Source organism: Emys orbicularis, chromosome 17 (genome assembly GCF_028017835.1).
Source record: "Emys orbicularis isolate rEmyOrb1 chromosome 17, rEmyOrb1.hap1, whole genome shotgun sequence".
Lineage (NCBI taxonomy): Eukaryota > Metazoa > Chordata > Testudines > Emydidae > Emys > Emys orbicularis.
In genome coordinates this window covers 1332199-1344381 of record NC_088699.1, presented here as the reverse complement: position 1 = coordinate 1344381, position 12183 = coordinate 1332199, and the positions used below count along the sequence as shown (strand labels likewise).

At 40.1% G+C, this 12183-nt stretch overlaps 1 protein-coding gene across 1 annotated transcript in view; it reads right to left on the bottom strand.

Annotated features, from left to right (window-relative positions):
• Positions 1-10399: 10399 nt before the first annotated feature.
• Positions 10400-12183, bottom strand: part of RPA1 (replication protein A1) — a 46201-nt gene continuing 44417 nt past the window's right edge. The window contains exons 16-17 of the mRNA XM_065418160.1: positions 11879-11965; positions 10400-11482 (exon numbers count right to left, since the gene is read on the bottom strand). Of these exons, the coding sequence (XP_065274232.1) occupies positions 11372-11482; positions 11879-11965 (198 nt within the window). The 3' untranslated portion in view covers positions 10400-11371. The remainder of the gene's footprint in view (positions 11483-11878; positions 11966-12183) is intronic.

Here is a 12183-nt window from a genome sequence, read left to right as displayed (position 1 = left end):
GCAAGAGAGATTAAAGATGAAAAATCAGTAAGGTTCTGGTTTATATACACCAATAGGAAAAGCCATTTAGTGCCGCTTAAAAAGGGCCAGGCTGTCACTAATTCAGCCTTCCATGTAGAGGAGCAGCAAGTTATGTTATTCACAACCAGCACCTGGTTTAAACAAGAGGCTACTGGCTGGGTATTTTCCGAAGAGGGTCTTCAACAAGGAGATTCACTTCCCACTCCAAAAAATCCTGCATGTGTTGAGCTTCAGTGAATACTGCAAGGGCCACCTCATTCCCTGGGCTGCAGGTGAGGCAGAGCAGGAAGGAGGGGCTATGGTTTTCACAGGTAATTGCCCAGTTAAGTGATTTGTTCTGTTATGGGGGCTGGGTTGGTATAGGCAGAGTTTTCCCTTTTTTTTTTTTTTTTTTTTTATTAAACAGATTATGTAGTACAAAATATATTAAAATACTCTGAGTTTGGAAGAGATTATCCCAAGAAATAAGAAAGTTAAGCAGCAGAGTGTTAGTGCCTGATTAGTTCAACTATGTGTTAAGATGAAGAATTTAGACACTAACACACATGTGCACTGTGAGCATGGAGATGTACGGTGCATGAGACCTGCTTACAATTCATGACCTAGCAGAATACAAGCAGTAAGTGGCTAAGGAGATTAGGAGAAGTAATGATGAAAGCTGAGAGGGGTGTGAAGCAGTGCGGATAGGTATGGACCCAACTTCCTCAGGGTTGCACTAATGCCCGAAGTAAACACAACAGACTATACTTTGCTTGAGGTGCAGTGTTTTCTCCCCCCGATGTCATCCTAAGACTGCAAAGTGGGAAGGCATAGTGGGCAAAGAGCCCCATGCCCAAACACCCTGGAGCTGTCTGTCATGAATGGTACACATCTAAAAGTGTTCTACAGCTTACATGCCTGCTGCTTGTACTCCATGAAAGGGGCTGACTCCTTCACACATGAGTGAAGGACACTGCACTTTTCCCCCTTGCACACGCAGACTGGGGTAGGTAGAATCTGGTTCTGTTTACATCACTGCTCAGAGTACTGAAATAGCACATTAACAATTTTCACTTCAATAGCTCCTTTCACCTGAAGTTCTCATAAGACTTCAGATGGAAAAATTAGAACAATCCCCCACCCATTGATACACTGCCCCAACTAATGTGGAATGCAATAGCCACAGTGCACAGGAACTCTATGGAACATTTACGGCAGGAAGTGAGAATGGCTCAAACAATTTTTCATAAAGCAAAGATGCTTGCATAACATGGGCCTTTGTTCGGGTGGAGGAATTCAACTGCTATAATTTATTTCCCTCGTAAATGCAGCAGTTATCACACATTTTACCACAGGATTCTTGGTCTCCTAGTGAACTTAAACGCAGTGCCATTATAGCAGCACTTTAACATGTAAATATTACATTCCTGGTCCTTTAGAAGACATTCATTTAGTGAAATAAAATCCTGCTAGTAAAACACCTGATCAAAACCTTCAGTTAAATTGGCCCAGTAATTGCTCTAGGACTGGAGGGAGTCCAGTGACTGGCTGCAATTTATGACCACTTTCGGGGGGGTGTGTGTGGGGGGGGGGAATCCATCCCGAAGCATCTACTAAAGACTGAGCTGTGATGAGATCAGAGCAAATTTACATTGCAGCTTTCTGTAACACTAAGTGGTCACTAATTTATGCTGAATTCCATTGTAATTCTGATGGAATCATATTTGACATTCATATAAGTAACAAAATTCCTCAGGAATAAAGTTACTACAATAAGGAACAAAGGGAAGAAGAATGATTGATCTTTCATGGAGAGAGATGTCCTTTTCTATAATCTCTGCTCACACAAGATGATTTGCCCAGCCCAAATCTCACAGCCAGAGGCTGACAGAATGCAAGTTATAAGGTGGTCATTTTCATGGGAGCCACAACCAAAATGCAGTTATGGTTTATCAGAGAAATACAGTTAAGGATGAAAGCTGTGAAAAAGCATAAAGAAAATTAAGCACTTGAGATGAGCTGCTGTGGGGCTACAGAAAAAACACTGCTCTACAAAGGGGCATGAATTAGATGACCCTCATCTTTGCTTTTATTAAACCATCTAGGAGCTGTGGCTGGAGCAGACATAAGAGAGCTAAGATGACCATTTTAACCCTTTCAACTACACACACAGGATTAAAAAAGCCAACACAAATCCAGGAAACAGTGAAATCAGAAATTTCAGACTATTAAAACAGACTGTATGGAAGCTTCATATTGCAGAATGGCAGCATGAAGGTCCAACACAGAGTCTCTCAAGGAAAGGCATGTCTATCATGACATTTGCAAAGACCTGAAGGGGTTTGGAATCTCTTCCCTTCTCTAGTGGGGCAGAGTCCCACAGCAAGTTGGGGTTGGGAGACAGACACGTCCCTCTACAATGGGCTAGAGAGCAAGGGCCTGCTCCAAGGCTAACTGCATCATTTCCCCTGAAGATCGTACACATTGAACATTCAATTTTACACTGCAACAAGAACAACTTTGCACCTGAACTGCATGCATCACACCCCTCCAACAGGCTTACAGGACACCATAAAGATTGTTCAACATTTCTAGTGGGCTTGACCACCAGGGCAACAGGCACCTTAGGAGAAGCTAAGAGTAAGAGCCTGATGAAAGGAAGGAAGGAAGGCACAGCCATGCAGATGAAAGAACCAACTCAAAACTCCAACAAGGCCTGAACTCTGGGGCCTCCATAAGTTTGCCTAACTTCTCCCAGATAGTGTTGGGTGTAGTACCCCTCTTGGTTCTGCTCTGCTTCTTGAAGCAGGAAGTACAGTACCAGAAAACTCACAGCAGTCTATTCAGGAGATGTCTAGCCTCACTCTACAGACCCAAGAGGCCTAAAGACTGCCTCTGACTGTGGTCAGAACCTAAACATACATACATAGCCTGTGAAGTCGTCATCTAATGAATTAAGGTAACAGCTAAATCATGAAAGAAAGGGCAGCAAGCTTTACTCTGCTGCTTATTCTTAAGCAAATACTTCAGGGACATCTCTACTCATTAGTCAAATACTGTTAGTATGATTGGAATGACATCTGGCTGAAGCCCCAGCTCTTTGGGAGACACAAATACGTCCGTCTTCCATGAAAGGCCAACTGGAACATGCCTGATGCAAAACAGCAGGATACACAGAACTGAAGTTGCATTTTTTTAGACTCCCATTGGGTCTAGTAATCACTGATACAGAACAGCAGCATCTCTCCTCTTAAGGCAATTTGCCAGCTAAGCCTATTTCTCTTTCCTTTAGTCTTGAAGAGATCCTATAGCAGATTCATCACCTCCACTCTTAAATTCTATTTTTGGAAGATACTGAACTTTTGCATATGTTGAAATGAAGAGTATATTAGCACAGCTACTTTTTCGTTACAGTAACGAGAACCTTGAAAACATCACCAAGAGAAACATGCCTTTTAAGAGCTGAAACAAATTACAGCAACTGAGTCTTAAAAGGAATTTTCGACAAAAATATAGTATTGCATGAAGTTGTTATGGCAACTGATGTTGTAAAAGTAACTGCATTGGGGCAAGTTTTCTTCATCCATTTTGCTCAGCAAAGTCTCGGAAAACTTATAAATACAGCTTATCCCAAAATCCTTAACATTCCAGCCTCATGCCATCTGTGTGCAGTGAGTCTACTAATGAGAAAATATATCTACTAAAACCCACTAACCATTAAAAAATCCCATCCAATATTTTTCTAATGTAATTTATCAATTTAAACACATTGCATAATGTAATATTCTACAGCATTTCATTAAAATGATAAATAGCTGTAGAAAAACAAGAGATTAAATATATTGTAATGCAACATAACAGTATTTAAATTTAAATAAACCTGAACATGGAAGGGGAAAGTGTACTGTGTTTGGGAACAAGAACAGTGCAAATTTAACTGCAGATCTCCAAATCAGAGAGTATTAAGAGGACAGAGGAAGAGGAGCAATAAGAAATGACAGTCAACTTCAGAGGAAATAAAATTTCCATTAGGCTTTGTTATAAGATTACATCAAAGCAGTTCATATGTTTTAATCTGGGCAAAGAGAAAGCAGCTACTTGGGGTTTGTGCCTGGGGGCTGCCTCTGCGTACTGAACCAGACAGTTTGCATAATGAACAATTTTTATTCAATCAGGATTTCAGCACAGATAGCTCCCACTCAGTGGTCCCTAGCACAAACGGAGTTTAGAAATGGTTTCTATTCTTAAAGCTCCACCTGCTGGCTCCAGGATATACACCATTAATTCACAGAAGGTTCGCATTAGCCAGTTATTATCCTAAAAATATTAAATTAAATACCCTTCATGCTAAAAGTTAAGGCTGTGACCAAAAAAGGCCAGAAGAAAGAAAATCCTGAGATTGGACATGGATTTTTTTTTTAAATAAAATACTAAATGGAAGAAAATGAATTTTTAGCACAGAATTCTGCCAATATTTTAGTTGATTTAGGCATGTTCAACTGCCTAGATAGACCCTGGATTGTGATGACAGTTTTGAAGCAGTGAAGGTCCATGGCTGTAAGTCTACATGATTCAAAGGCCCAGTCAGGACAGCAGGGGAAAGATGTGATGTGCACACAGCAGCCACCGACAGAGTGGGAATCTCTGTTTACTGCATACAATAGCATTTTGCACATTAACCACTTACTGGTTTTGTTTTTGTTCTGTTGCTGTTTGAGGTATAAGAAAATGCAACATAAACTGAAAGGATTTTATGCAGGTGTAAGAGCTGAGCCAATAATTTTGAAAACTGGTACAAAATGAATATTGCTTCCTAGGAGAGGCAGCTTGTCTGAGACAGCTGAGACAGGGAGGGTTTATGACCTAAACCCCATTTTCCAGCGGTTATTCCAGTGGCTGCACTGCTGATTACCTTCAGCAATAGTGCAGGTTGTGGCTGTTCTACCCTACGCATCCCGATTAGCCACTAACAGCTTTATGGAAAAATCAAACCAAGCTGCATGAAACTGTTTACTAAATCCTAGGATGATAATTTAAATGTTTAAAATATGCACATGGTAATTCAGAACTAATTACCCTGAGCACATTTGAAACATTTATGCCATCATCTCTGGATCCTGTCTATTGATTGTGCTCTGCTGCTACACTCTAGTGTTTCTATAAACTGCTTCAGTAAATTTAACTTCCAGCCTAATTCAAGTAGGCTCTGCCTCCTGTCGTTGACTGGTGCAGAAACCCATTTCCCTTACTTTCAGAAGCAGAGCCTTCTTGTACTTCAAGCCAGCTCTTTACAGAGCCACGAATGTGCTCATGTAGTTCTGATTACCCAGAATTATTGTTTTCTTCACTGTTTTTACTCATAATTTCTATGGTTTAAAATCTAGATTGCTATATGGCACCACTAGTACCTCTTGACTTTTAATCCAGAGAGATCCCATCTCTCTCCTCAGTCCCTGCAAATTTTCACTAGTTGTGGAAGAAGAAACTTGAAATTCCTGATTATTTTGCAGTCTATTTTCTCCAAGCTTACAACTTCTTTAAAAGGATTAATACCACTGCCAGTTATTGAGGCTTCTAAACCTGTGTCAGGACATGGGTATAAAGGAGACAAACTCTCAATGCTGTCCATACGAATAAATTAGACACAATCTGCCTTTGGTGAGAGTTTACAGAACCAATGTCATGCATTGGTATCCTGGTGGGACCTATAGCCAATATGCCTATAACTAAACTGGCTAAAGCAAAGAAAGATTGACATTACTTCTCCAAATTATTAATTCTATTTCTCAATCTGAGTGGATTAACCTCAGACATGAGATCCGGAATTTAAAGATTCAGAATCCAGAAGCTATTATGAGTCAAGAGGAGGAATTAGCATTCGAATTATAAATATGCTCCAACAAACTGTCAGGAGTCGGCTTGCTACTCCTTCACTGTTTGAAGATGGTGGCATCAGGCTTCCGGCATTTAGAGATAGAGTACAAACCTGGGAAGGATTTCTACAGCCCAGCTGAAGTTTGATAGTAATAGTAGTTGGAAAAACATTCTTCATCCCCCCACTGTCAAATGAGGAGAATTAAGAGCCTTTAAGGAACTGAGCATAGGTCATTCCAGTATTATCGCCTGCGGGATCTCTACATCCAGTTGGATGAAGGCAGATAGAACCACTAGAAGATAGACAAAATATCTTTGTGATGCTTAGTTGGGTAAGTAGAAGCCACTAATATCAGACACTCGATGCAGTAGGTAATGAAGGTAATAAATAATTATACTAGCTACTCAGATTTTCTGCCAACTAGTCACTGATTTAACTGGTAACAAGAGGTCTCTTTACAGCAAGAGAGAATTTCTCTGAGTACCGACTTACAAGCTGAAGTTTGGCAGGAGACTGCAAGAAGGATGAAGAAGAGGTAAAAGCCAATTTTACCTGGTAATCTGCTATGCTATTTTTGTCCTATCTGGATCATGCCTCATGCATTAATAGTACCCTACATTCTTCCTATTCACTCTAGCTCTTCGATAGAAACCATTAGCCCCTGGGTGCTATTATAGGCATGTGCAGAGGGTGGCTGCAGCACACACATCTGTCTGCGAAATAGATGTTAACCCGGTAAAATGCCTAAACACCTTCATTCTCGAGCAAATGGGGATGGCAGTGGTGCTCTTCAAGCACCCTCCCAATGTGACAGCCATGTGATTGACAGAGCTCTGTGCTAAGAGCCTGCATGTGCTCCTACTGTAAATAGTAACGCTTCAGAGCAGCCCTAACAGACTATTTCACAAAGTTATACCCTTAAGAGTTACTCTGAGTATTTCCACACCAAAAAAACACAAACAAATTCCTATACAAGTATTCCAAGTACAGAAAAAACACCAAAAAAAAAATAACTGGTGGAGCAAAATAGGAGGTTAGAACCTCTCCAATTCAAGAGAAAATTATTAAGAATGGCTATAAAGATAGTGTTGGCATCTTTTGAAATGAGTGAGTTAGATTCAGAAGTGGCAGTTTCACATGGCAAACCATTCTCTATTTAATTAGAGGGCTCTGTGTGGAACACTTCCAGGCAGAGGAGAGGAGCAGATTGTGATATAGCATCTCAATTATCAGGACAGCACCTTAATGTTTCCATGGACAAACATTTTCAACCAACCACAAAGAGAAAAGGGATTTTGTTTGGCTGGAGTAATGTGGGAGTAAGAAGTCTTTTCAAAGGCCTTTAGTAGGAAACAAGCAAAATCCGGGCCTTATTACAATAGGCATTAGTGCAGGGCATTCTCTCTTCAAAAAGGATGGTCTTCGTTCCATGACTGGCTGAAAACACAAATAAATCTCTACAGGGGAAGCTATGACAAGGACACATGAGCATCCAGTTCGGTCCTTGGGTAAAATCTTTAACTCTTAACTAGGTTAGAGGGTGCTACGTTCACACAGAGAAAAAGTATCCAGCTATTCACCCCAGAACTCTGGAATAAGCGACCACTGAAAGGAAATTCTAGATAATACAAGTTAAATATAGGTTACGTTAGCTGCATTTTACAAGCACTAGGAATGTTATCGGAGAAAACTGTCATTTTTAATGACAGCACAAGCGCCAATTACCAGAAAGCTGATACACTTGGGAGTGAAAGAATTTTTTTTAAACTGCTTGAAATCTAAAAAAAACCTTAGTTATCAGCTTCTGAACTGGATGTAAATAACTTCACCTGGTCTTAAGAAATTTAACCATTTCACATGACACTGGAACAAATTAAAACAATTTTTAAAATGCAGCTTTATTTCCCTGCCAAATTTTACACAGGCTTTGTGACCTAACACTAAGGAGGACATGTAAACCTAAACTCGGAGGCAATATTGTCACAAAGAGAGAAGCAAGGCTGAATGTGTCTCAGAGTATTAGTAGGGTCTGGTTTAACAAGCCAACGACACTCCCATCACCCTTCAGTCACATGGACAGTCCCACTGAGCCCATGAAACAAGGCAGGTATGCACCCATAAGCAAGATGTCTCTGTTCTTCAGTGGCAAGATGCCGAGCCTTCTTTCCTGTATTATATTAAAGGCTACCTTGGCTTGAACCACGCAAAACTGACCACCACGCTGGTTGAGCCTAAATCAGAACATCTGTTATTTAACTGTGGCTTTTTCACACCAGATCGGCTTTTAAAAGAGCAGAATTGGTTACACTGAGTAACGCTGTACTAATTTCTCTTAAGAATTTACATAACCCAAAGTTCATTTGGGATATAGCTGTTTATAGGAAATGGAAAGCTGTTTGGAGACTTCTGACCTGATAAATTTGAAGAAAAAAAAAAATAAAAAAAAAATGGACCTATATACTAGCAGAATAGCTTGGTATTAAGAGCTAGTACAACAGGTGTAAAAGCTAAATGCTGAAAGTTTTAGTCCCCCAAAGATAAATGAAAATCTTAGATAGCCAGTAAGGGGAACAGTAGCTTTCTAGTTTGTGGCGAGTAGAAAGTAGGATTGAATCATTACCTGAAGAGGAACCTGTATCATTTTCTATAAATAAAACCTGCAAGGCACATTGCCAAGGCAGCACAAGTCAATACAGCTTTTCCATAAGTGCTGCCAAACTTCACTTTTAGACAGTATATTAATTATATAATCAATAACTGTGGTTTTCATTAGTGTATTAAATACCTCAATCAATATTTTTACCTTTCAGAAACAGTCCTTCCAAAAAGGGGCGCGGGGAATTTTTGACCAGGCAGTTCAAGAAGTTAGTGCAACACACCAGAGAGTAGGAGGGCTTTAACAGAAAGCACAGAACAATGGAAATAGACAGAAATGAGATTATTACTATTTTTTCAAAAACAACGAGGAGTCCTTGTGGCACCTTAGAGACTAACAAATTTATTAGAGCATAAGCTTTTGTGGGCTAGAACCCACTTCATCAGATGCATGGGTTCTAACCCACGAAAGCTTATGCCCAAATAAATTTGTTAGTTTCTAAGGTGCCACAAGGACTCCTTGTTGTTTTTGCTGATACAGACTAACACAGCTACCACTCTGAAACCGGTCACTATTTTTCAGTCTCTTGCACAATAAAATATGAGGGGAGTTCTAGTACTATAAAATAAAGGCAAGAATATTATTTTTTTCTTAATTATTTAACAGAGATGTCAAAGTGGCTATGACAGAAACATTGATCCATAAGTGAAAGCTATTATGCAGAATAAAGTAATTGGCCTTTATTGCTGTTATACTTCCAAAAATATATAAGGTCCAAGGAGCCAGAATCTATTTAGAAGATCCTCTGGGAACACAAACTCTAAAAAAATAAAAAAACACTGACACCTGTTTTTGTGCATCTCCAAAGAGAAATCTAAAGTGAAGCTGTTTTCTCACTGGAACACCCCAGTAAAAATGTGTCCACAATAGCTGTGTGTCTCCTCTTCCCCCAACTTGAGAGCAAGAGAAATAGACTAAAGGGCTCACCACACATAGGAACATTTCACGTTAACACCTTGTTTTCAGTGCTCCCAAATTGGGAGGGAGGTGAAGTATAAGAGAGGAGCAGAACTAAAAGACTGGTTAGCAGAGTGGAAAGACAGATTGTCACTTCTAACACACAATTTGTCAATCCAGAACAGTGTTGAAGACTGTAATTTTCTAGTCAACGCTTTACAAGCAAGGTCAGAGTGAACAAGTACTTCCATAAAAATTCTGAAACATCAGCAAAAAACCAAGTGCGATCTACTCACTACCTTTAGAGTCCAAAAAGGGAAAAAGAGTTCTCCATGCATTTAATGGGCCTGGGAAAATGCCATTCATGACCATTATCAGCAATGGCATTTAGAGCTCCTGAACATAAAAGGACCCACAAACTGAAGGACACAAACAGGACATCTCAGGAAGTAAAGAGTGCACCAATCAAGCACACAAGCTACAGTTCTATAACAAAACTCAGTTTTGCTACCACAAACTGACCGCAATACTGCCTGGATGTTTGGAGCTGCGCAGCAAATGCCAAGCTGTGAGCTGCAGCCAGGGAACACATAATTAATGTGATTAGGAGCACACACAGCTAGCATGCGCTGCTGACTGAAAAGCCCAGTAGCATAATTACTGTTTTCTGTACTAGCTCACTGTCTGTACAAATCTCAAAGCCTGGTTAGCTTTAGACTGCTGTGTAAACGTCAATAAAAATCCCAAAAGTGCCAGATCATCAGCATTCGCAGGCACAGAAATGGTAAAAAAAACATTGCATTTCCATTGCTGCCAACATCAGGCAGAGAAATCTTCATTCCTCAGTCTAACCTTAGAGTTTGAAAAAAAGGTATTGTCTCCCCCAAGTGAACACTTATTATGAAGCTAATTAATTGCTTTCCAGTAATGAGAAATCTTCAGTTCAAAGAAAGCAGAATTCACAACACAGGAACAAAACAAAGCTTTGTTGTTTATTGTTATTGTTTATTGAAACACAGTTTTAACATAAAGTGCCCCCCCATTTAAAAACTTGTTTCTGATTAACACTTTTACAAACAAAAACAAAGAAATTAAACATCAGCACAAGAAATATGTATAAGGCAGGAAGCATGTGAAGTGAAAACTAAAGCAATGCTTTGTAGTTGCCTAGATTTCCCTGGGGGGACAGAGAGTCAATGCTTATCAGCCTCTCCCAGAAGAGACAATTTTGATTAATATCAGACCCATCTGACTCAGTCTGATAAACCCTGAAGGGAGGATATTCTTCAGATATGAGAGATGTGTCTTTGATTAATAATTCTACCATATTGCCATTCCAAGCATTAACAACTGCCTGGCACCTGTGGAAAGAGAAAGCCTTTGAATTCTGCAGGAGGAGGACTGACTCGTGCTAATAGGCCCTTTCTCCTTAGTCCACATCAGAAAGCTGTATGACAGTCTCTCCCTCCCTCCTTCTCACCCACTTCAGAACAAGTCAAAAGTGCCAAGGGTATCACCAGTCTCTTCTAGTGTAAAAAAAAAAAAAAAGTCTGTATTTTAGCTTTAAATCTCTGACGAGAGCAAAGTTACTTTAGCAAAGGCATACAAAATGTCTGAAGAATGAAATCTTAACACAGGTTGCAAGCCTGCAGGAGCAACTAGTATCAGTTTGTCTAGCGATTCCTCTTTAGCTCTGCCATAGTTTAATTGACCAAGATAGTCCACAATACACCAAGGCCTCCTGAGTGCACTTTCTTTTAACTTACCACTGGGATATCTGCACACAGGATTCCATGAAATCACTTACCCACTATAAAGGGCTACCATGCACTGTGTAACTAATGCCAAATTGTCACATGGGGTGGGAAGAAATCAATTTAACTTCAGCTCTTTAGTTATTCTGTGTGGAATTTCTAGTTTCAGCTCAATCAACACCATCCTTCTTATCCTAGCTGTACTGCGTTTTTTCTGATGTTCATGATCAGCCTCTTGCTGTATTCTTTGTGGTTCACAGGCTTCACATCCAGTACTGTGGCCTTAATACGAGATTCATCCTTTGAAAGAGAAAAGTGGTATGTAAGAGAGGGAGAGCTGGGGCCCCGTGCTCCAGACACACGAGTTCTAATCTCCCTTTGCTCAAAGTAGCTTCATTACTCTTGGTGTCAAGTTTACTCAGCATTGTGAAGTTCTGGCTTCCAGAGCTAATAGTTCCAGTGAAAACAAAGTGAAAAGCTAGATTTTGCTGAGTAAGAAGAAAAGCAGCGTCACAGAATGACGCTGATTCTTCTCTCATTCCATGCTGTTTTAGTTAGGATGGCCACTGTTCACCTTTGGAAGCTGCTCTTTCCCCTCCCCCACTCCATAGCATAAAAGAAGAAAGCAGCTTCCTGTCGATCTAGTCTAAATATAGCAAAGCTATATGCCCCCATCCACCTGGTGGGGTTACTCACATTGTAAGTCTCCAGCTTGACTCTGATCCTGAACTCGTATGAGCTGAAGTTGGCATTTTGGAACACTTCCTCAAATGCCTGCTCATTCTGTGAGGAGTACAAAGACAGACGTGAGACAACGACAATTCAAGCATCCAGCTGCACCTTAAAGTCTCAGAAAAGTTCAGCCATTGTAAAGTTTGAGGGAATTTGTTAAAATATAGACTAGCTGGGACAATGGAAGTGTGTGGGCATAGTAAAATCTAGTCGTTTGGAGGACTGTTCTTCCAACAAATTGTTTAGTTTCCGCAGTTGTAGTTTAAATT